The sequence below is a fragment of the Simochromis diagramma genome, unplaced genomic scaffold (genome assembly GCF_900408965.1).
Source record: "Simochromis diagramma unplaced genomic scaffold, fSimDia1.1 OVJJ01000361.1, whole genome shotgun sequence".
NCBI classification, from domain to species: domain Eukaryota; kingdom Metazoa; phylum Chordata; class Actinopteri; order Cichliformes; family Cichlidae; genus Simochromis; species Simochromis diagramma.
This window is the reverse complement of record NW_024386860.1, coordinates 11,226,302-11,252,170: the sequence shown is the minus strand read 5'-3', so window position 1 is coordinate 11,252,170 and position 25,869 is coordinate 11,226,302. Positions and strand designations below refer to the sequence as shown.

At 40.7% G+C, this 25,869-nt stretch overlaps 1 protein-coding gene across 1 annotated transcript in view; it reads right to left on the bottom strand.

The window, feature by feature from the left end:
• si:dkey-22o22.2 (neural-cadherin) overlaps positions 1–25,869 on the bottom strand; it is a 141,735-nt gene that overhangs the window by 20,214 nt on the left and 95,652 nt on the right. Inside the window, exons 17-22 of the mRNA XM_040030532.1 lie at positions 16,415–16,698; positions 10,463–11,092; positions 9,374–10,370; positions 6,975–7,068; positions 3,554–3,738; positions 2,836–3,074 (exon numbers count right to left, since the gene is read on the bottom strand). Coding sequence (XP_039886466.1) covers positions 2,836–3,074; positions 3,554–3,738; positions 6,975–7,068; positions 9,374–10,370; positions 10,463–11,092; positions 16,415–16,698 — 2,429 coding nt within the window. The remainder of the gene's footprint in view (positions 1–2,835; positions 3,075–3,553; positions 3,739–6,974; positions 7,069–9,373; positions 10,371–10,462; positions 11,093–16,414; positions 16,699–25,869) is intronic.

Here is a 25,869-nt window from a genome sequence, read left to right as displayed (position 1 = left end):
GACTAAGTACTGTGTGTGAAATGAGTGAAACTAAAACTAGCGTGGGGGGAAAGCAAACTCAAACTAACAGCATTGAAGTCATGAGCTCTGTTTGAACATATTAGAGAATTTCAGAGAATGACAGGAAACGTCTTTGATCTGATGTCTACCTGCATCAGTGAAATCTGAATTTACTCTATTTCCCTTACTGTTATTTATGCACTTTGGTGTTTCTCTGTCATTTTCCCTTCCTCTTAAAGTTTTGCTGTCATTTGCTTTCCGTTGCCAAATTCACTCGCTTCCCTGCTTGTCATCCTGATTCTTTTCTCTCGTTTTGTTACTTTTTTGGAGGGGGGGTAGGGGGTGAGAGGTTTTCATCAGAGTCCCTCAGGGTTTCCTGTCTCTCTCCAACTGTGTGTATTTCTTTTTTTGGAGTTTAGCTATTCAGCTGACACTCTCATCCACTGTGACTTACACTCCCCAGGCACGGCTTTAGATTTTGGCTCCAGAGCCAGTTTCAACATCGTCTTTTTTCGTGATGACTTTGTATCTCTCTGACATTTTTGTTCTAAATCAGCCAAGACACTTTTCCTCTTAACCCTGAGATAATTAAAGACGTACCTTTCATCTTCAGCATTTGATGGAAGTTATTTTAAATCATGCTGTGTTATTTATACTTTAACTAATTTTTATTGTTGTAGGTGCTGATTAGGCTTTTGAGCCAAGCTGCATTAAAGCTGGAGATGTGCTAACTATCTGTGTCTTGACACTTTGACAGGATTTATGTTAGCTTCAATATTTGAACAATATTTGCATCTCTGGTAATATGAAGGCTTTTCTAAACACACAATATGTAGTTTGTTTTGCAGTTATGCCTTAACATGAGCATTATGCACAAAGTAAAACTAAAACACTGCTAATACCCTGCTGTAGAAGGCAACAGTGTAGAAAATTTGTATACTTCAAGAAAATCATCAAGACACCCCGACAGCTATGTAACCAAAGTGGGAAGGAATTATGTACTTATGTGTTATACTTCTACAACTAAGCCTAGTTAATCAGCAGTAATGTCACCAGGCAATTATTTAAACCTTGATTGAAATGAACTTTACTTTCAGGATATTAAAAAAAAGTGTAATTATTACATAAACAGTCACAATATGATAATAAAACACATGCAATAAGGTGTTAAAGGTTGTTTTTCTCATCTTCCTTTCAGCTTCCTTTGACTGTTTTGTTTTTCTCTTATTCTGTCTCCGGTGTTATGTATTTATTCCCAGTGCTGTAGTGTTTCTGTGTATATTATCAGTATTATTAAACACTATTATTTAATCATGAAGTGAAATAGCTTTCTGATGTAATTTCCTGCACTGTTTCCTTCATGTGAGCATATGTACAGTAATATTGATTCACTTTATCCCCCAGCATATAGCTACCCCTTCTTGAGGCTGAACCAGATGTTTCTTCCTGCTAAAAGGTTTTTTTTTCCCTCCCCACTGTTACCAAGTGCTTCTTTATACAGGTTCGTCTGAGTGTTTGGGTTTATTTTTGGGTCTTTACAATATAAAGTGCCTTGAGGCGACTGTGGTTGTGATTTGGCGATGTATAAATAAAAGTGAATCGAATTAAACAGAATCAGAATTAACTGAACTGAATCGAGCTGTGTGTATAAACTGATATTTGTACAGACATGTATTACGACAATACATTACACATTTCTGAAGCTATCTTTTGCTCCATTGTCAGTAATATTAGATGGTTTTGTTTTAGTAATATACTTTTTAGTTTTTGCTCATATTTTGGTTTTATTGGCCACTTGGAAGCAGAAGTAAAACTAAATACAAATTATGAACCCCATAGTGCATATAGTAACTGAAGATGTTAATGTGAACTGCAGTTATATTACAGTATGCTACAAATCTCTCTTTCTCCTAATAGATTTATTCACATTATTGCTTTGCCAGTGTCATAACTTTTATGCAGTCTTTTAAACAAGACGTCAGCTGAGCGACAGCTGACAGTTAGATATTTGATCTAGCTCGGCTGTCTATGTTTGTGCAAGTGTGTTTATTTAATATGCATATTTATATGATTCACCAACTGCCATCATCTGCCTGCCTGTCACAGAAATGAGATCAGAAGCAGCTCCCAATGCTTTAATGGTAAATTTTCATATAAAAGTATACAAGTGTGTACATATGCACGCACATACTTGCGTGCATATGTGGGTGTATCACTGAAGAGAGACATGCTGAAGCAACATGTCCACATATTAATGTATGATCAATTTTTCACCTTTCCTGGCATGTGGGTGTGCATGAGTGTGAAATGGTTTACACTTCGTGTTAAATGTCTCTGCCTGTTGAACTGCACATATGAATATGTGAATGTAACATGTAATTGAGTGTAATTAATGCATCATTAATCCTATGGCTGAAGATGTAAACTGGATGGCTCATTTTTCCTGTCAGTTCACCACGTTTACGTTTTCACACTTCACCTTGCTTCACTTTATTTAGCTTTTGCACAATTATCTGTTTGCTTGTTGGATTGGGGCACTTCCTCTTTGATTTTCCCGACCGAAGAGAAAGTAAGTTCCTGAGATTTCCAGTAACAAAAATCACAAATTAGCCTTTGAAGGTTTTGGATTAAATAACTGGTTTTTAACTTATAAAGAAAAATGTAAATAATGGATTTTTATTAAACATCAAAAATGTGCTCAAGAAATGCCACCTTTCAACTGAAACACTAGAAAGAGTGGAAACAATGCCAAAAAGTATAATAATTTAACATAATTTATATTCCTACATTTAAATAGTTTAAAGTGTATTTTCCAGACTCTAAGTCTTTCCTCACCTTGGCCTTGTTTGCTGCCACGTAGCCGTGCAGTTTCTCAGCCTTGTAGTAGGGAGAGCCGTGGGCAGCAAACCAAACATTAAGCGCCCTCCCACCATGTTTGCTGGCATCACCCACAGAGAAGATCTGGACGTTTTCCGGCAAAGTCTGCAGGAGTTCAGCCAACGTCAGACCCAGACGGGAAAAGCGACTCTTCTCACCTCCACCACTACTACTGAAAAACTCCTCCACTGTCAGGTCTGGAAGAAGAAGAAGGGGAGGAGAACAGATTTGTTTACTAGCTTCATAAATCACCATGGGAAATTAGAGGCAGCATAAAAAGCAGCGGACAGACAGAAATATCCTGATACTACAAGTTGAATGAAAAGGTGAATAAAACAGAAGGAAAAAAGGGAAGAGACAAGAAAGTCTGAAGAGATGGAGCTGAAAATAAACAGCAGGGAACACAAGAGATGATAGAAGAAGAGGAGCAGGGAGTTATTTCCAATTTTGCGTCTGTGTGCCAATGCTGATGGAGCCTGATCGAGCTGACAGCCCTGAAACTGAGACCCTGAAGCACTGTGCCACATCGACAGTCACAGGAGGGTGTAAATGTGCGTCTTGTGTCAGTGCGCTGAGATGTTGTTAAGTCATTTCCATGACTAACAACTGTTTTGTTTGAGGATAACAAGTGTATTTTCATATTTTAACAATCTGACATCTTCACTTTGGGACTCACTGCTCAGGCGGATGGAGGCAGCACGCTGCAAGGCAACGTGGTGCAGCTCTGTGACGTCTACTTGGGCGGTGGAGGTGACGTCTGGCCAGGTGCTGTCGGATACACGAACCTGCAGGTGGTATGAGCCGGGAGGAGTTCCCTCCCTAATACTGAGCTGACCTGAGCTCTGGTTCAGACTGAACAACCTGAGAGAGCGAAAGAAAGATTAGTTTGACTTATTTTCTGTTGCTGCTTAGAATTATATTTGTTAAAATACATCATATCTGCTGCTTTCTTGCATAAGAAGCGGGTGCTATTTTCAGTCCCAGCAAAAAAAGTGTGTGTACCGTTTCGGATTTTCGATTTATGTATGTTACATAAATACTTATGTCTGGATTTCCAAAAAAAAGCAGTGCAGAAATACACTTTATTAACCTCTTCCACTCTGGAGGTCTGTTTGCAAGGAACCATTTATCATCTGGCTATTAAAGGTATGATGGATAGGTTGGATATTATAATTGTTGAGCAGAATTCCTGCTGCAGAAAATGTATTAGTTCAAGGACTTATTGTTATAAGGCAAATACAAATTCAGACATTTCAGCTGTTCCTCGTGCTTGGAAAACCAAACACATTCATAAAGTTCCCAGTGAAATCTTCAATCTGGATAAAATCTTTCTCAGATGGGATTTGTCAGATCAAACTCTGACCAGATGGAGGTCAGCTGTTGAACATGGATCCAGGCTGGTGGGGGGGGGGGGGGGGGACGGACACTCTTGATCTGGAAAACTTTGGCAATCTCTGCTCTGCTGCACTACAGAGTGGATCCCAAACCTGGTGGAGAACATGTGCCGCTGGCTCATGTTAATATTTTAACCTCTTCACACTGAAGTGACCTTCAGAGCTCAGACTAGACCAATTAATTAAGCGTTACTGAACTGAGGCCAAAATGAGTCTGCGGACGGCGCTTGTGCTGCCGCTACAAAACAAGCTCTCATGTACGGTCTCCTGGAATACCGTCACGCTTGAGAGATTTCCAAACATGTCAAAGCACTTCACAGACAGGAAACAAATGAAAACATAGCATACCGATCTATTCCAAACAAATCGCTGTCTGCTGAGGCAGAATGCTGAGGTTTTCTGGTTATTTTGTGCGTTTTGTGATTTACTGAATGTCCCCAAATAGCACTTTTTTTTTTTAGCTTTGACATGTTTTTAGCCCAGCATGGTGGCACGGTGGTTAGCACTGTTGCCGCACAGCAAGAAGGTCCTGAGTTCAATTTCACCATCAGGCCGGGGTCTTTCTGTGTGGAGTTTGCATGTTCTCCCCATGTTTGCGTGGGTTCTCTCCGAGTACTCCGGCTTCCTCCCACTGTCCAAAGACATGCACTTAGTGGGGATTGGTTAATCCAAATTGCCCATAGGTGTGAATGTGCGAGTGAATGTGAGTGCGAATCGTTGTCTGTCTCTGTGTGTTGGCCCTGCGACAGACTGCCGACCTGTCCAGGGTGTACCCCGCCTCTCGCCCTATGACAGCTGGGATGGGCTCCAGCGACCCTGAAAAGGATAAGCGGACGCAAATGGATGGATGGATGGATGTTTTTAGCCCCTCGGGCTCCTTCACCTTACCAGAACGCTTTTTCATATTTTCCCCTAGATTGTATCTTTTTATATGTAAATAACATTCAGCCTAAAGCTGATCTATACTGTGAACAAACTGCTATCTGCTGTATGCTCTGATGAGGGGCGGCAGTTCAGGAGCATCTATGGTAATTCTCTCTCTCGTGGTTCCTTTGTTCTCGGCCATTTCTTGTCGTCTCTTGTCGTCCCTCTTTACAGGTATCTCATTAGAAGAAAAGGTGGCAGGGAGCGCAATCAGGCTCTCCTTTCAATGCGTCCGCGTGAAACCTTGCCTCATCAAACAAAATGAGTGCGCCCTTGCCGTGCTTCACTGGGAATTTTCAATACCGCTGGTTATGAAGTATTAATAGCACTGTTCCTGACAAGTCAGATCCCTTTTTCTATCTCTCTCCTTCCTGTCCTCTTCCCCTTCATTCTCTTTCACTCTTTCTTTGTTTCCCCCTTCAAACTGCCTGTTTCTCTGTCCCAATTTTCCTTTCTCCCCTTTGTCGCGCGGCACCTTTGTACTGTCTCTCCCTCTTTATTTTAAATCTGTCAGCTCCTGTGCAGCTCTTTTATTTTCTCTCTTTTTCTCTTGTGCATTTCTTGCTGCGTGTCACATGAGAAGGGACACTTTAGCAGGGAATCTTTTCTGTATTAGTCCCAACACATCGTAAAACTACTTTACATCTGTCGTTCTCTGGATTCTTTCATCCAAAACTGGTCACAATATGCTCAACAGGAGTGTGTAGATTGGTCCAAATCACACTGTATATTGTGATATTGTGCATACTACATCTTTAATCCCAACAAAAAACATCATCTTGTCATTCATGTTTTAATTGTTTCATTCCTTGTTCAGAGTTTCGTGAGCTGTATTCTACATTTACGTTGGTTTTCCAGTGGAAGGTGCAAACGGTACAATTTTACATTTTGGATATATTTTATAGTCTTGTTGTGCAAATTAAAATCAAAAGGAACATCAGGTTTGCATTATTATTTAATTATGAGTAGTACGTTAACTAGATGAATAAACAAACAGATTTGAAATGTCACTGCTTACTTACGATATCGCACAACCACAATCCTAAGCTACAAAGGAATACATTGAAACTGCAGCCTGTCTGGAGTCATAAAAAATGCATCTGCCTGCCTAAAACAAAGCAGCATTTCCATTTGAGAACATTCAAAATGTTTAAAAGAACCAGCCTGTATCTGTTTCCATCTCTTCTCTTCATCATGAATCTCTTTCCTGTCCTCAAAGTGTTTACATGCATGATTCTCTGTGACTTAAGCTGAACTCCAGACAAGGTCCAGACGATCAGGTAAGGACATTATCTGAAGTTGCACTTCCTCACATTTAGAGCACTAAAGCAGATCATATCAGATGTGTTTGCACTGCTGGAAATTCTCATCTTGAGGACGATTACATGAAGATTTACTTTAAAGGGGTGAAGGGTCAAAAACTATTTAATGCTTGATCTAACTGCCATGAACGTTTGTGTTCTCACATATGCTTCAGCTGGGGAAGGACTAGAAAAGTTCAGGGCTGCAGTGCATGTGGGAAAATGGCCTTATTCAAATTTTTCTTCTACTTCTTTTCCTTCCTGTCTTTTCTTTGTTTCGTCTTTAATTGTGATTTAATTAAAAGAATCTTTCTCTATATTTTCAATATTATTGCCATAATTCTGACTTTATCTATATCTCCTTCTTTTTCTTTTTGCATTACTTAATTTATCCATCTGTGCTTTCACCTCCATCACTCTTTTCCTGCAAGTCACCTTTCAGGCATCTCAGAGTTTTCAGCTGATGAGATCAAAGTACCTGGTTGGTTTGCCTTCAAGACGGTACACTTTCTCACTCCAGTCATCAAGGTCAGGGGATTGAACTTGTCCGAGCACTGTCGTCTGGAGAATACCTGTCAGGAGGTGGGAAAAAAAAGAAACAAAAAAGTCCAAAAATGTATAAGCTTTGAGAGGAATTAGTTTTGAGCACAAAGGGTCCCTCCGGTACAATCCAAATATTAAGAGTGAAGGGAAAAAAGTAGAGGATTCTTTAAGGAGATAAGGTGACGGGCGATGCCTCATGGGCACACACGGTCATGGTTTGACGGCACAGCAGTAATATGTTCACGCATTAGTTTCCCCCTCTTCCAAAAAAAGCTGAACACAGCTCTGTAATCTCTTTAGCCGTGAAATCAGCTGCCTTTTAAAAAAGCCTCCTGTTTATGTGCTCATCAAACCCGGGACTTAAGCTGGTCTTAATTGTTTGCTTCATGGTATGTTGTTAAGGTACGTGATGGATTCATATTAGCAGGTTAATGCACTTTCATGTGGAAAGGCCCCCGAGAGGGAATCCACTAAAAATACATTACAGAATACCTTAGTTTTTCCAGCAAATTACAGAGGGCCGACAGATGGTATGAAACGCTAAATAAGTGATGTGGGCTGGAGCAGGAGGCTGTGAGCAGTCGACTGTGACAAGTACAGTTTTAACAACATGAGTGGAGAGCGCTCAGAAGGTGGTGGGAGGGCAACTCGTTCTCACTCCCAACAGGTTACATACTGACGCTTGGTCAGGACCTGCAGGTGTCACATGTTAAAACATACTGGGTAACGCTTTAGTGTCATTTTTCAATATTGAAGGCAGTCTGGCGGACTTTAAAAAGTCCCTAAATGTCAGAAGGAGACAGCAAGAGACCATAATTAAATGTCCTCCGCTGTTGAAGGATGAATCAATATGGTGACCAAGAAAACTGAGGAGATGCTTGCTGCAAATGGGAGAAGTTTGACTTGTAATGTGTGATTAATGCTGTGAAAGAGCATAAAACACAATCTGTTCCTAAACCTAAATAGTGACAGAACAAAAAGGCAGGAATCTCAGATGGTTGTAAATGATAAATGGCGATATATAACGCCTTTCTACCTCAAGTCTTATTTACCCAATCACACACATTCATACAGAGCTTAATCTATGCCTAGCTTCCTAACATTCGCACACACACTCGCACTTCGATGAATGCATCTGGGGCAACTTGGGGTTTAGCAACTTGCCTGAGGATAATTCGGCATGAGGCTGGAGAAGTTGGGGATCGACCGAGCTACCCTCCTGGTTGTAGTTGTGTGATTATGCCTTCTACCAGCTCAACTGCATCCTTATTTTTTTCTTATGTGGAAAAATGAAAGTACGGGTGAAGACCCTAAACACTGCACTGAAAAATGGCACTAAAGGGCCACTCAGTGCATTAAACGCTTGATGTGAGGAGATTTTTATGTGATAGGGTGGGATAATAGAGACCTAAAGGTTTAAAAAGAAACCATGCTGAATCCCTCAGAGTGACCAGGGAACTTTTAACTGGGACAATATAATATAATACATTATGTTCTGGGGTAAAGGCGTGTTCAAGCAATAGTACACCCAAAGTTTCTCCAGTGGAGTGTAAAATACTAGACTGAACGGTGAGACTCTCATGAAAGAAAAATCCAAAACCAAATGAATGTTTAAATTTTGTGGATACAAACAGCACACATTTATTTAAACATCGTGTTTTCATCAATTTCCAGTTTTCAATCAGTTTTCATCAGTGTGCAGCTAGTTTACATTTATTTTACACTGGTTCACTTTGATGCCTCACTAAATCAGAGAAAAGCCTGAGGCCAGTTTCACAGTTTTTGCAGCTACTGTTCACACCACAAATGTTAGCAGCATTATGTTTCACAAATTACAGATAAATTTACAGACCCTACAGGGCTCTTGCATGCTTACTGTTTTTACAAATGAAAAGCATCGCGATGAACAAAAACACTTTGTTTTTGCAAATCACATTGTGCATTCGGCAAATTTAGTGAAACATGCCCACGTTTAATTTTCTCTGTTCGGGGACAACAATGAGATCACTGAATGAAAATGTCATAGATGCAACAGATGAATAGTGGTGAACAATGAAAAACTTGCCGTCACATCTAAAATCAACCCTTTTTTTTTGACACAACACGCTTCATGTGATCTGTGTGTAGTTTTATTTGATCATGGCCATGAAAAAAAAAACTTTTTTTCACAGACTAGGACTTCAGAACCTATTTTCATAAACCTCAGCAAACTCTGTAGCTTTGATCATGGACATTTGGAACCAAATTATGTAATAATATATATAGGTTTCATGGAGCTAGTCTCAAAAATGAAGCATTGGAAACCTCATTGAATTAGATAAAAACAAAACATACCTTCATAACTGTAGACAATAAAGTTGGTGTGTCCAGGTGAGTGGGGATGATCATTCCTGTCGCCGATTACAACTGTCAACGTGCTAGTAGAGCTCATTGGAGGAGAGCCGCTGTCAATCATGAGAATTGGGAGGCGGTACTCCTTCTGCCGCTCACGATCAAAAGCGCGGAGCGCGGTGATGGCTGCGCTTCCGTTCCGAAAGTCCGTCAGGTTAAAGTTGGTGGCGTCTGAGGTGAGCATCAGAAGCCGTATGGAAAATGGCCCACTGTTGGTGGAGGTGTCGCGATCGGTGGCATGAAGGAGCAAGGAGGTTTCATTCATTCTCACTGGCTGAGGTGCAGCTGTGTTCTCCCAAACAACAGGCTTGTAGGGGACCTCAAACTCTGGCCCGTTGTCGTTAACATCAAGTACAGTCACCACAACAATGGCAGTGCCAGTCAGGAGGGGACTCCCTGCATCTGTAGCCAAGACCATGATCCTGTGCTGTGAAATTTTCTCCCTGTCCAAAGAATCAGCAACTACAACCCAACCAGACTGGTCCACCAGGAACTGATTGTAGGGATCTGACTCTTTGGATATACTGTAAGAGAAACGCCCATTTTGGCCAGAATCTAGATCAGAAGCTGTAACTTGAGCAACAATTGTCCCCACTGGCACATCTTCAGACATAGCTGGTGACTCATAGAATTGTGGAAAGAAGACAGGAGGATGGTCGTTGGAGTCTTCCACTTGAATGAGACAATAGGCGAGGCTGAAGAAATCGGCATCTTCGGCCTTCAGGGTCAGATTGAAAGTCCTTTCGTTAGGCTTCTCAAAGTCAACTTTCTTCTTAAGTTTTATTACGCCACGTCGATTCACTTTGTCTGTCTCCACAAAGAACTTTCTGTCTTCATCACCACCTACAATGCTGAAGGTTACCACAGCATTCTCGCCCTCATCTCCATCTGTGGCAGAAACTACAAGAACCTCGCTATTCACCTCAAGGTCCTCAGTCACCTGATCAACACATAGAAGTAAGTGATCTATTTACATGCATCATTGGTAAAATAAATGTAAATGTTTAAAGAAGGTTAGCGAGGTTGACTCACCTGAGTATTGTAGAGTCTCTGAGTGAAGATGGGTGGATGGTCATTGACATCTGAAACCATAATGGTGGCTGTCCCTGTCCCTGCCAAACCCCCTCCATCACGGGCCTCCACCACTACCAGATACCGGTCCTCCATCTCCCTGTCCAGAGAGCGTAGTACTGTGTAGATGGTGCCCGTAGTGGCATTGATAGAGAACAGGTTGAGGTTGATCTCGTTGCGAATGTTCTTGATGATGCTGTATGTGAGCAAGGCATTCCTGCCCTCATTGGGGTCATCCAGATCCATGGCACGCATTTCCATGACGGATGTGTCTGCAGGTGAATTTTCAGGCACTTGACCAACAAAACAACCATCTACTTCCAGTGCTGGGCAGGGGAAGAAGGGAGCATTGTCATTGATGTCTCTGACTTCTAAAAGTACATCAGCAAATCCCGTGAGACCTGCCCCTCCCTCATCTGTGGCGAGGACAAGGAATCTCCAGGCAGGGCGCTCCTCGCGGTCCAGTCGACGTTGAGCATAGATTCGTCCAGTGCGCTCATCAATGGTAAACTCACCACCAGCGCCCTGGCCATGGAGGGAGTAGCGAAGAGCACTCTGGTCAGCTTCCTGATCGGGATCTGTAGCTGATACCTACAAAAATTACACAGAAATATAACGGTAAAATAAAATCTAAAATTCTCAAAACACTGAGTTTGTAGTTCAAATTAAAAATTAAAGATCAAGCTTGCTGTTTTAGTCACAGTGTTACTAGAAATTTCCAGGTGATATAAAGCACTGTGTAAATGTTTCCCCTGATTTCTTTCAAGGAGCCAGGCTTTCTGGAAATATTTTAAAGTGGTCTTAAGCAATAGTTCTCCAGGCTTTCTCATGGCTTTCTGCACACTGGCTGCTTCTTCACTCATTTTCAATCCACTTCTTGTACCTGATCATTTTCAGATGATTGTTTTTTTTCCTAAGCCAATGAATATTAGAATAGAATAGAATTAGAATTCAACTTTATTGTCATTGCACACGTCACAGGTACAGGGCAAACGAAATGCCCTGTACCTGTGACATTTAAGCATAACAAATCCCATCTATAACTCCATGGATGAACCAGTGTTGCATACACACATAATGGATAGCTTAGCAAAGAACTATCTTTGGGCACATTTTTTAACTATCAGTCTGCAAAAACTGCAGGTTCTGTGATGGTTTGGGTTTGCATTTCAGTTACTGTTGTTGGGGATTTTGTCAAAATTTGTCAGAATTTTGAACGCAGAAAAACACCATCAGATTTTCATTTACACATTGCCTTCTAGCCTGTCTGATTGGAAATAGTTTCATTTTTCAGCATGGCAATGGTCCCAAAGTCACTGCCAGTGCAATAAAATATACCTAGATGGAAAAACAAACAATGGAATTTCCCCAGAGTCTGGACCTCAACATTACTGAAGCAGAATAGAAGGCAGCCAACATCTAAAGAAGAGGTTTGAATGTCCTTGAAGACGCCTGAAGACCACTTAAAGAAATGATGAGAAAGCTTGGCTAAGAGAGTTCAGGTTGTGTTGAAATATAAAGGTGGCCATACCACAATATCAATATTGTTAACATCACAGTATTACCAATACTAATGGTCCCTCACATTAATATCCTAAAGTATTATGTTGTTAAGCGTAAATAAACATATTCATTCCTAACTTTTTCATTTACCAGGAGCACATACTTTAACAGATACCATTATTGTTAACTGCTATGGTTTACCTTAAGGAACTGTTTTAAAATTTGATGTTTCATAGAGCCTTGGACAACCTGTTTCTGCACGAGATGACAAAATTTATGTCATCCAGATTCCTCTGGACACACAGATGCATGAACTGTATTCTGGGCTTTAAGCCAGATGCTGCATTTTATAACATCAGATCTTTATTCAAATTATTTGAAGTGCTTTTGTGTATGAAATGCTGACTAGTCCCCATTTTCAAATTGGAAAAGTGGAAAAAGGGCTGAAAATATCTTCAGAATTAAAGCACGAAACTTATTGCAGACTTACTAATCAAGCTTTTGATGATGCTGAAAATAATTTTAAACTTAAAAAATTACAAATACATAAAAAGTAACCATCAAAAAACACCAAATGAACATTTCCTTGTTAAAAAAGTGGCTTCATTATAGAAGGACTGCAGCAAAAGTTAATCGCAAGCTGTCACATTTGTCGTCGCAAGTCCATTCAATAACATTTTTCTTCTTTAAAGAAACAGTTTTTTTATTGTTCTTTTATACATCAGGCAGTTTCTTATTAAAAAAAGCTGAACTGCTTTTTCATTATGTACAAATGTCAAGCCCAACAAATAGGACACGAGGCAGGGAGCTGATTGCAGCAGCTGCCCCTGCACAAGGGGACTTGCCAACACAGGAATAAACATTTCTCAGTTGCTTTGTCCTGTTTGCTTAATTAACCAGCCTTCCTGCTATCTCTCTGAACAAGGGGACAAGAGCAGCAGAAACGAGACGAGCTCTCACATCTGTCAAGGAGACACACAATGCAATTAAAAGTTAATAGACACAGACAAAAGCAAGAAAAAGTACACTTTTACCCTTTCTCTTCCTCTTTTCTCACCAGAGGGTTTGTTTACAGAAGGCTTTGAAGTCATCCCCCCTTCCTCCCTTCCCCAGCCACCTCCCCCATGTGGGTTCTTTGCATTTCTTGACAACGTGATGCAGGTACACAATATTGAAGATGAGCAGCCGCGGCACCGCAGAGCAGGCTGCTGCGCAGGTGAAGTCAAAAAATATTCATTTCAAATTGGATTTTCCCCTCTGTTCGCTATCTGCTGAATTATATTTGAGGGCAAGGGCTGAAAGTGGCGGGCGTTGAGGGAGGCCCCGGTCGCCGCGTAGCAGAAAAAACTATCGAGAGCGTTAGAGAGGAACCAAACGCACATCAAATCAATTCCAGCAGGCGAGGGGAAGCAGGCCCAGGTTGAGGGCTTGGTGACACATGCCTCTCTGACAGAGATTACTTCCCTGGCCTCCCAGACGCGCTTCCACCTTTTTAATCTGATTTAGCTTGGCGGCACATGCATATTACTGTGAATTACCGGTGATAGGTATGACGAAATGAAAGCCACAGGAGGAGGAGGCTGACTCTGACTTTTCTGAAGCAACTTTTCAAATGGCAGGCAGTTCCTGTCAGGAGGTTTTGGTTGGTTAAACACTGGCGCCTCTGTCAGCTAATATTGTGCTAACCAATTTCATACATGTGCGATGTGTTAGTATGTGGTCACTTGATCTCAGGTAGGTTTTTGCTCCAGGCTAATACAGCTCGATGTTCCTAGTGTAACAAACACAATTAGGTTTGTTTCCAGTACATCTGATACATTTTCACATATTGTTCATATAAACACTAACATTTTCACAATAAACTCCTTTATCTTAAAGGTATGTTTGGGAGGTGCTACTTTCTCAAGTTTATATGTTAAACAGTTTCATCTGGACTGAGTGGACATGTGATCAGTGCTTAATGCTAAAGGCTAAAGCTAATGGCTAACAGTTACAAAAAAAATGAAAACATGGCATCAATCCATCCATTCATGTGTTTTGTAGTTACGCTGTATATGGTCATAAATTGACTAATCCATTATTTTGTTGTGTGAAAAGAGTAAAAACTTGGCACTTATTAGCAGTGTTGGGACTAACGCGTTATTAAGTAATGCGTTACAGTAACTACGTTATTATCGTGGTAACGAGCAGAGTAACTAGTTATTATGCCAAAACCGGGAACGCGTTACTCGTTACTGGGATTTAGATAGGCTCGTTATTCGTTACTTCGTGTGGTGGCTATCGCGGAGCTTCCACAGATTCAATAACATTAGCAAGTGGTGGAAGCCAGCAGGTGGATGAAGGAAAAGGGAGGCAGGAGCAGAGACCCGAAGCGGCCGCTGGTCCGAGAGTGTCAGGTGAACTGAACTTCAGGTAAGAAGTTATAACCTGCAGTCCATCTGGGTCAGATATGAACCAAGTTTAGGTGGAGTTTATTTTCGTTATGCTGACTTTTTTGTACTGCGTACTAGCTAGCATGACAGAGTTTCTATACAGCTGGGTGGGTGCTATGAAGTTAATGATGTTGAACTTTATTTTGTTCATAAGGTTAATTAGTAGAGTTGCCAACCGTCCTGTAAAAAACGGAATCGTCTCGTATTCAGAGAAAATATCATGCGTTTCGTATTGAGGTGAAAAGGAACACAGTTTGTCCCGGACTTCAGCTACAGTGAAAAGACACAAAGCTGGATTTATTCTGTGTCTTTGCTGCACAGCTGCCTCTTCTTCTCTCATCCTCTCACCCTCCCTCTCCTGTTGCTACTTCAATCATGAAACTGATCAATGATCAGCTGATCGGCTCTCTTGTTTGTTTATCGCCCACTTTGCGCCAGAAAGAAGAAACCAACGGATGTCGCGCTAAACAACAGCAGCACTTTTAAGCTTGATCAGCTGTTGTTAGAATTTATTTAATATTAATTTCTAGTATCAGCTGATGTTTGCTGGAGCCACAGCTGTGAAGCTGCTGATCATGATGTCGGTTTGGTTATCTGGTGAGAGGGAAACATGAAGATGAAACCAGGAGATGTCCTTACTGAATCATCAGAGCTGAACAGGTGACGGAGAAACAGGTTCACCTTTTAGGTGACATGAATGAGTTGAAGGGAAGTTAGGAACTGTTTCTGAGAGACAAATAACACCAGGATCCTTTTTCTAAGTAGCTGACAGCTGGTAACTGTGCAGGGGCGGGTCTAGCAAAGTGTTGCCAGGGGTCCATGTACGGCATTAAAAGGGAAAGGGGGGCACAAGGAAATACTTTCTTATTCTCATTTAAAATGTCTCACTTTTAAAAAAAATAATTATCTGAGTCTTGCAACAAACAATTGATAGATTAATGCATATATACCATCAGAACAGTGTACATCACTGTCACAACAGTGTTTATTTTCATTCAAAGGCTTTATGATTCTTCCTATAATGGTGGGCCGGTCTCTAGTCAAAATGCCTGGGACGATTTTTTTGTCCCAGTCCAGCCCTGTATGCAGCTCATCTGCAGTCTGGTGTTACCTACATCTTCCTATTCAGAAGGCAGAATTTCCGAGTTCTGAGTACAATCGAAAGCACCACGACTGCAGTTTTTGTGTTGGATGTAAAAAGCGAGGATAGAATGGCTAGGATAGAATCAGGTGTGGGATTTCTCTCGTGGAAATGTGCACATTATTTTTTCCTTTCTATTGGTACGTGGCACAGTGCACTTGTGGCAAGTAAGCAAGCTAGAAGACTGGCAATCTTGCTGGGTATCCAGTTACGGAAGCAACACATTAACAAGAGAATTCTGAGTTAAACCAAAATTACTTTCCCTAGTAACTAGTTACTCTGAAAGTAACGAGTAACTTGAAGTAACTGAGTTACTTTTGATAGAAGTAACTAGTAATGTAACTAAGTTACTAATTTAAAGTAACTTACCCAACACTGCTTATTAGTAGTGGAAAACAAAGAGAACTTAGCTTAGTCTGGCTCTATTTGGGCTTCTTGGCTGAGTTCAGTCCTATACTGTTTATGGGAGTTTCCTAAGAGCAGCCAATCAAATTCAGCTTAAACCGTTTGTAAGAATTTGAAAAAGACAATGCTGTGAGTGTGACTCCTTTTAGCAGTTGCTCTGTCTGTTGCATTGTAAAAGTCATAAAAATTCCCATTAAGCATCACCAGAAAAGGAAATGTCAAATTATTAAGAACATATATTGCTGCTAAATTATATATGATTTTGTATAATTTTTTATGACTCAACTAAAACTTGAAAAACCGCATTGTCTATTCTAATGCCAGTGTTTTAAAATCACAACTGAGTTGATTATAGTGAACATAATCCGATCTAAAATGACTAATAAGAGTCCTTTAAGTAACTTTTAATACGACACAAACAGATTCACTAACCTCTAGGATGAAAACAGGGAGCTGGGTGAGTTCTTCCATCACAGCAGCGTGATACTCGGTCTGGCTAAAAACTGGTGCCTCATCGTTGCGATTTACCACTTGAACGACTACCAGTGTCTCGTTCTCCCACTTCCCGTCTGAGGCCACCAGCCGGAGCTCGTAGCGCTGCTCCATCTCATAGTCAAGAGGTTGAGCCACAAAGATGGTGCCCACTTCAGGTTCCACGTCGAAGGTGCCCATGGTGTTTCCTGATGTGATCTGGTAGCGCAGCTTGGCATTAGCACCTGGATGGAAGAAATTAAGCACTTGTCAGTTTTTTTAAATCTTTTCTACAAAACTGATTTATCCGATCAGACTGCTTAGTTCTGGAGACGAAGGTAAAGGAGGAGGATGATCTTCCTGTTGCTTCCAAAAAGGCCTGTTTAATTTTATTGAAATAGGAAGGCTGAAAAATCCGGCACATATGGTGAAGAGATGTATATGTTACTATCACTCAGATCAGTTGAATGGATCATTGTTGTGTTGCATTTTTGCTTTGGTAGAGTACGAGTTGGGCTTTCTAAAACTAAAATTTTGCCTGGTAACGGGAGCATAAATAAAGAATCTTTTGACATTTTATAAAATATTAAGTTATCATAATTACATATAAGTGTATAGATGTGATACTAAAATTGCAACACTAATGACCAGCGTCTCATGTTATGCAAATGCTCTTCCTGTGGTGCTAGTCTGATGAAAGCTCTAATTTTTAAAGATCAGTCACAGTCAAGTGATTATCACTGTGGTAAAAATGTCTCCCATTTTTTTCTTATCTATGCCCCATTAAAAAATAAAAAAAGTTCACCAAAAATGTGAACCAAAAATTGAGGTAAGACTCAAACTGTGGATTGAGAAAATCCTTAATCCCCTGCACACAAAATTATAAATTGAGGTTTTGTAAGAAGCCATAATATAAGCTTTCTGGTCAAATTCTTCAGTAGAATCAGGTATTTCTCTTACAGTTGGGGTTATTAATACCTTGGCCTCTTCAAAATCTCCTCACACAAACACTCGTTTCCCCATCACGCAATTAATTTTCTAGAGACCTAAAAAAAGGCTCAGAATTAAAGTAAGATGTGCTTTTTGTTACAGCAGAAACTTGGGTTATTCTGTTGTGACTATTTAAGATTTAGGTCCATTTAAATTGGATAGTATGAATAGACACACTTCTTGTATACTGAAACTCTCACACGTTTTCCATTGTGTTTCCAGAACAGATGAGTCGGACACGAGTCGGCCTTTAGTCGGCCCGAGGGTCCAGTGAAAGGTATTGAGAATGCATCCTGATCAGATGCCACTCTCTCACCTCTGCTGTCAAAATTGTAGCTGTTGCTCTACTCAGAGAAAGAGTAAAGACTTCAGATATGTGGTGGGAACCCACATAAGGAAACTAATTTCATATATTATTTGCAACCACAACCGGGTCGGGGATGAGTTCCTGCCCCAAGTGGAGGAGTTCAAGTATCTCGGGGTCTTGTTCGCGAGTGATGGGAGAAGGGAGCCGGAGATCGACAGATGGATTGGGGCTGCAGCTGCAGTAATGCAGACGCTGCACCGGTCCATCGTGGTGAAGAGGGAGCTGAGTGTAAAAGCGAAGCTCTCAATTTACCGGTCGATCTACGTCCCTACCCTCACCTATGGCCACGAGCTGTGGGTAGTGACCGAAAGAACGAGATCGTGGATACAAGCAGCAGAAATGAGCTTCCTCCGAAGGGTGGCTGGCCTCTCCCTTAGAGATAGGGTGAGAAGTTCGGCCATCCGGGAGGGGCTCAGAGTAGAGCCGCTGCTGCTCCACATCGAAAGGAGCCAGCTGAGGTGGTTCGGGCATCTGACAAGGATGCCCCCTGGGCGCCTCCTGGGTGAGGTGTTCCAGGCATGTCCCACCGGGAGGAGGCCCCGGGGCAGACCCAGGACACGCTGGAGAGATTATATCTCTCGGCTGGCCTGGGAACGTCTTGGTGTTCCCCTGGATAAGCTGGAGGAGGTGGCTGGGGAGAGGGAGGTCTGGGCCTCTTTGCTTAGGCTGCTGCCCCCGCGAGCCGGCCTCGGATAAAGCGGATGAGGATGGATGGATGGATGGATGGATTTGCAACCACATATTTTCAGTCATGACCGCAGGTGATGGCCTGAATGTACACTGACTGTTCAGTCTGCAGCTTTTTCCGCTCACCACAGCAGCCAGTTATGATGTCTGCTGTACCGCTCACTCTCACTTCAGTTACCCTCACTACTAAACAACGCCTCAAGAACAGCAGCTCACTTGGGACATGGACTCACTTTCAACTCTGACACGGTTACAAACTGTAATTTCTTCATTTCTCTATTGTCTGCCATTTGATCCCATCTCTTCCTGCAATCTTTGGTCTCCTTCCTGCTTTTTTTTCTGCTCCTGAAGGACTGGTCGCAACAGAAAGTGGCAAACTTCTGAGAGCACTGTTCTTTAACTGCATCATGCGTTGTTCTTGGTGGATTTACCCGACAAATGTCACAGGGACAAAAGGATTTTCCAGAAGGAGAATAACAAAAGCAAAGTCCTCTTTCAGTTGCTCCCTTTAAGGGTCGCCACAGCAAATCAACTGCCTCTCACCTTGTCCCCAACTGACTCCTTCATCCCACCAACCCCATGTTTGTCCTAAAATAATAAAAGCAAAGCGAAACACCCTTTTCTAGTTTTTACCTTTACTGTTTCTACTAATATTTTCAATCACATGTTCAGTGATTTTGCAGACTAAAACTATGGTTGGCTTTTATTTCAATGTGTGTTGTAAATACACAGTTCTCTAAGTATTAAAAATGATTCTTTGAACTGATGCCACAATATTTTTCTGTCTTGCTAACTGCTTTGATGTCTAACCCCAACCAAAAAGCTTGAAAAAATGAAAATGATGTCATGTAATGCAAGTAAAGTCCAAAACAGAAACTTTATATTGGCTAGTTTTAATTAAGGAAGTATAGAAAAAAAAAAAAAAAAAAAGGAAGTATAGCAGATTATCTGCTAATTGGAAGGTTGGTAGTTCGATCCCTGGCTGCTCCAGTCTCCCTGTGAAACAGACTGAACCCAGATCTGCTTGTGATTCATTCATTGGAGTGTTAAAGTTAGAAAGAAAACACTTAGATAAAAACATGCTTGGGTGAATGAGACACATGTTGAGTGCTACATTTAAAAAGAATAAGCACTAAATAAGAATCAGTCTATTTATATTTAATATCTAGGGTCAAGTGTTATCCAGTAATCCATGTTGCTACTCCAGCTCCCAAATGCCAAATCTTGATGTTATTCTAAGCTGAAAACATATTAATGATTCTACTCAGCAGAGTAAAATAACCTTCAGTCAATGAGGCGATACTGACTTCCTAGTAAATGGAGGAGATCCACTCTTGGTGACATTCGTAGGACTCACAACAGCTTATCAACCGTTTAATCAAATATAAAATAACTGAAACAGCAGTTTTTAAATTATGGAAAAAAATGTAGATTTCCATTTTCTTATAATGTGAATACACTAATTTCGGTGACTTACATCTTTGCCTTAAATGCTTTGGTGACCAGTTTTTGAAGATGAGTTTACATGAACCACAGTGTATAAATCCAACTTGACTAATTTCCCCCTCTCCTTCTTCTCTTCTCACATCGATGGTTCTTTAGTTTTCTTTCTTTCCTGCTTCCTCCATGTGCCTCCATCCCTCTAGCCTACCGTTTCTTTCAGCTTTGCTATGCAGTCCTGTTTTCCTCCTTTGATTATTTTTTCTTGCCACAGTCTTTTCTTCCTTCCTTAACTCTCCTTCATGTATCTTCCTCCCAAATCTTTTATTCTCCTCCTACTTCCGTCTGTTCTTTAGGCTTTTTGTCCACTTGTTTTGATAATCTACTTTCATCCCTCTTTCCCTTCACTTCTTTCATCTTTCTGTTGCTTTTCCATCTCATTCTCTAGTCTCTTTCCTTTCCTTGTCTTTCCTCTGTTGGCTTTCCCTCTACTTTCCTGATGAACTGAAGAAATGCCAGCACACACACACATAGGGACATGGTAAACATGGCAAACACATACACACACAGATGTATGTTCAGGGCCCAGAGGCAGGTCTGTCTTGGTCCGGCTAGCTCTCTGTTTACCGGCACCAAGGAGACTTTAGGAGACAAACACCATCTGTGGAGACATGGAGGACCTTCATTACGACACTGGAGAGTGTGTGTGCTCGTTTGTGTGCGAGGAAAAAGCTTAAGTGCACTGGTCCGTCACAGCCTCCAAGCACGATGTGTTGTGACACTCAGCGAGCGAGTTAGTGTGTGTGTGTAAATGTGAGTGTGTGTAAATGTGTGTAAGGAGAGTAGCTCCAGCGGTTTTTGCCTCCGGCAGCCTCCCTAATGATCAGTCTGGCCATATGGTGTTGCCCTTTTAACACATACACACACATATGAACACACACACACGCACATGCTAGGGGATAGAGCTGATTTAATTCGCAGCCTAGCAGGAGGCCCAAATTGAGATTAAGGTCAGATCTCTGCTCCTTGTGAGGTGGACCGGAGGGGAAAGTCGTCCCTGAGCAGTGACTGCAGGTTGACACTCTGAAGGACTAAACTCATATTTGGAGGAAGTTTCATTTCGTTTTACAACCACATTAGAAAATATCACATGTTGTGGCCTCAGATGCCTGCAAGAGATACTGTGGATATTTGAAATTCAGCTGGCTGCAGTACCCAGAAATCTTGAGTAGAGCCATGTATTTATTCCAACATGACAGAAAACATTAAGCCTGATATGTGATGGTAGATTTTGGAGTAAGGTTTCCCCAGTAATCGGTAAAAAACATCCTAAAATGACAAATTCGAATACAAATAACCGAAAGCTAAATTTACAGTGTAAAAATTAAATATTAGTCTGCTGCATGACTGAGCAATTGGAGGGTCCAAAGATATTAGACCCTCCAGACATATGCATCTTCCAGGTTGTGACAGATGGTGACAGCTGTGGTTCCAAAGAGACTTTCGATGCAATGGAAATCTATGTGAATCTTGATCGCTGTAAACACTGACATTATGGGCTGAGTCACTCATTTTGGGTCATAGTGAAGAAGAATTAAGTCTATTTTCCAAATCTTGGTCATACCATGTTTAAAAATTGAAGGTTATCTGTGGTATGAAACCACAAACTCATTCAATAACGGGCTGTCACTCACAACTAATTAGTTAATGGGCATGTGGTTTCACAGTCAGGCTGTCCCTTCTCATCACATCTGTTTTTTTTGGGTTCTTTTTTTTTGCAAAAGCAAATATGCTCATCTTGAGGCTTCAAAAGAGGACTTAATGAATAGATACATCCATCTTCTCCTGTTATTGTGTGCTATAACTGTTATTCATGTCATAATAAGTTCTGTAAATATTAATATCTGACTTTTCGATATAGATTCTAGCAAGGTGCTAGAAACTCCTGAGATATTTCTATATTGATATGATCCGTAATATTTACTCAGCACATCAATGATGTGAATCTCCTTTTCTACCACATTTTCAAGGTGCTCTGATCTGAAGAAGATCTGTTGACTGTGGAGGCTATCTATCTATCTATCTATCTATCTATCTATCTATCTATCTATCTATCTATCGTCTGCCTGTTTCAAGGTGTTGTGAATTCAGACATACTCCTTTGCATATTTGGTTCTAATGAGTTGTTATGTGAGTTGATGTTGCTTTCTTATCTGTTCGAATCAGTTAGAACCATTTTCACCCACAGAACTTCCAATGACTGGATATGTGAAAATCCCAGTCGATCACAGGTCTCTGAAATACTCCGACCAGCCCATCTGGCACCAACAACCATGCTGCATTTAAAGTAAATTAAATCACTTTTCTTCCACATTCTGGTGTTTTTTTCCTCTCTGTCTACATGTCTAGATGCACTGAATTTCTTCCACGTGATTGGGTCATTAGATGCAGTTGAACAGGCGTACATAACAAGTGAGTGTAAGTGACAATTTAACTGATACAAAACTATAAAAATAATGTTTTCACAAGTAATAAATATTGGTATAGTTTTAATTTCATAAAATGTAAACATAGCATTGGCCTGGAGATGAGGAACTGCGATAGAGCATTAAACACTGTTTGCTTATAAACTGTGTACAGTGGTCCCTAAAGATGATGCACAGGAAAGGGCAAAAGCATGGGATTTTTGCATTTTCGTTTTGCTTGCAAATCATCGTGGAGCATCTTAACAGTCTGTCTGGAGGATAATCAAGGCCTGCAAACAATTTTCAAGTATAAAGGGGGAAAAACTCAGATTTCTGGGGCTCTCCTACAGGACACATCTTTAAAACACACTGTTTCATGTTTATTAGTTTGAGGCAATGGTTTCGTCTGTTAGTAGGAAAACCTAGAACAATAGGTATGTGCACTGCTACCAGCAGATGATGAATATTTTGCTAAAGACCAGATGGAAGGTCTAATACAGAAAGGTGTGTTACAATTGTATGTATAAATATGACAAACACGTTCAACATTAATTTTGGTTTTTCTGGGCTTTGACCTCATTGTCCCCCCTCTCCCTGCTGAGCTAAGGTCAGGAAGCCAATATGGTTTCCTGTTGTGAAAGGGTGATACAAACTTACCACCTCAGGGGACTCAGAGACTGCATTAAAGGCAGCAAGGAGAGAAGAATAAGCAGCTCGCTGAGGGCTTAAACACTGCTATGATTAAAGCTGTGTTGCAGTGACTGAAGTGTGGTATCTAAATGCAGCAACAAACTCAACTTAGCAAACAGGCTAAGCTTCATTTAGTAGAATTGTTACACACTCTGATGGCTTGACTTTGGACTGCAAATCAGGAACCTTTGTGTCCCAGATCCATCCAATCCTAACCATCATAACCATCACCTCCATTCAGTACAATGTAAAATGTAAAATCACTCACATTCACACATACCTCATTAGCTCAACTTCACTGCAGTAGTAGGTAGTTGTGCATGTGTACTAAACCCAGGGGCGACGCGAGACTGAAACGCCAGACTCAGCAGAATTTAAAAAAAGCCCCTTGATCTCATTACAAGATGATCTTAGTTCGGCAGTTTTTTTACACTAGTAGGACCAAATTTACCCAGAAAACACGACGGGTGACAAAAGCTGCTGCACCTAATCAGCTTTAGGTTGGAGAGGAGGGGGGTAAAGAGAGGTAATCTAAACCCACCCTTCCCCCGTCACCTCAACTCTACCTTAGGTTATATTCCAACAAACACCAAATCAAGCTGAAACAAATGCAGGAACTATTCAGCAAAGGAAAGCGTTGGCGTGTGTGTGTGTGTATGTATGTGCGCTTAGTCCCTGGTAATTGTGTTTGAGTGACCTACAGTTTATGTCTGGAATGAAGGTCACCGGTGCTTCAACATCTGTCAGCTTCAACAACAAACTGTGGTCATAATGTACAACACACACACACACAGCTGCAGCCAAGGTGACGGCTGCTTTGCTGCATTTTAGAGGATAAAACCTTGAGTTCTGTTTACAGCTAATCAAACTTGAGATTGGAGCTTTCAGGAGTTTGATTTTTTTCACCTTCAGTTACCATTACACACACACGCACACTTTTTAATCTGCCTAACATGTACACACATGCTCTACACATGCATATAAACAATGTATCTGATCTCCATATAACATGGGAAGGAATCTGACTGAAAAAACACCAAAATGCATCAGAGGTAAATGAGCCTAAAATTTGCATAGCTTGCAATAAGATGATAATGAAAATGACTCATTTGCCATTTTGGAAACATGGACATGTTCACAGTAGAAGAATGTGAATCAGCTCATGCAAGCCAGTGTTTGTGCAATAAAACACAAGATAGATAAAACAACTTTTATGCATTACATAATGGACAACGGCGAGGACTGCAAATCAGTATGGGCTAGAAGTCCGTGCTCACTATTCACCAGCATATTATTTTCCAGGAAAAATAAATCAACAGTTTGATGACAAATGAACGACAGATTTGTCGCTTTGCCAACTGCCATTTTTCAAAAGGCGACTGACTGATAACTTGAACAGACCTGAAACTAGAAAGCTTTGGGCAGCAAGTAAAAAATTGCAAAATTGGACTAAGTTAAAAAAACAGGTCAGAGTGTGGCATGATCTATGAAAACAGTTATTCACAGAAATCTTTTTTATATTTTACAGTAATGATTGCTTTGAGTTCTTTATTGTTATTCTGTGAACATATGTGATAATGTAATTACAAAAATGTTCAACAAAATATAAATAGAAGCACATTAAAAATATTGCAACATAGCACTCTTAAAGATAACATTAGGAGGGCAGATGGCAGTGCTAATGTTTGTCTACCAAAGTGTTGGATTCTGCTACTGTCACAATAGAGACAAAGCAGTAAGAGAAAGTAAGTGACACAAGGTATTTCTCTTGTTTCAGGAAACAGTGAATCAAACTCCCGTATGTCTTATAATAACTGTAATTACAGAAATGCAAACATCGCAATTCAGTGCAGCCACTGAACTGCAATTGTTACTTTTTAAGATACTGAGCTATAATCTATAAAAAGCAAATCACAAAAGAGCAACAACAGTGCAAACACTGAAAACAATCTAATTAAGGTTTAGTTATATCTAACCACCAAATATGACTAGAACTTAACAACCGAGTTATTAGAGGTAGAAAGATGCAGTTATTATGGATATATGATAAATATTTACAAACATTTCACCCTGATCTCCCTCTTTTACGCTCAGAGAGCTGATTCAGCATGGATCAGATCTGGGGGTTTAGTTAATCTCACCCTTACCAACGTGCCTGTTAGGAAGGTTTAAGGGATGTTTAAGCCAACACGGCTGGTTTTCTTTATCTGAGCCTTTGGACCCCCAAGTGGTATAGGGCCGAGGAGTGTTTGTTGATTACTACGGGGAGTCTCTGGCGAGACAAAAAAAGTGGGGATAAAGCGTCAGCAAGAAAAAAAGGTTAAAGATTTGTACAGCTTTTTGCAATCTTAGCATCTCTTAATCCAGTGTTCAGCGTCTTTCAGAACCTCACGGGATCAGTCTGAGGGGGGAAAAAATACTAAATCTAGACATTTCCAGGAATAAGGCCACATAAAAAAGACAAAACAATAAAAAAAGAGAAAAATAAACAAAACAGCTATTTTAACTGACTGACTGAACTACTTTCAATAAAAATTAGAAAGCAAAGCAGATTTTCAGACACAAGCCTCAAAATATGGAGCGCTCCCAGAGAAAAAGAATTTACAGGGTTTATGAAGGGGCTCAAATAAAAATGAACCATAAATTAATCAACAAGTCAAGGGCCAGAAAATAAATTGAAACTTCTGTTTTCAATTTATTTGTTTTCTTATATTAATCAAAATTAGGGTCAAGTGGGCCTGGAGTGAGGGGTGGGGTACTTCCTGGACAGGTTACCA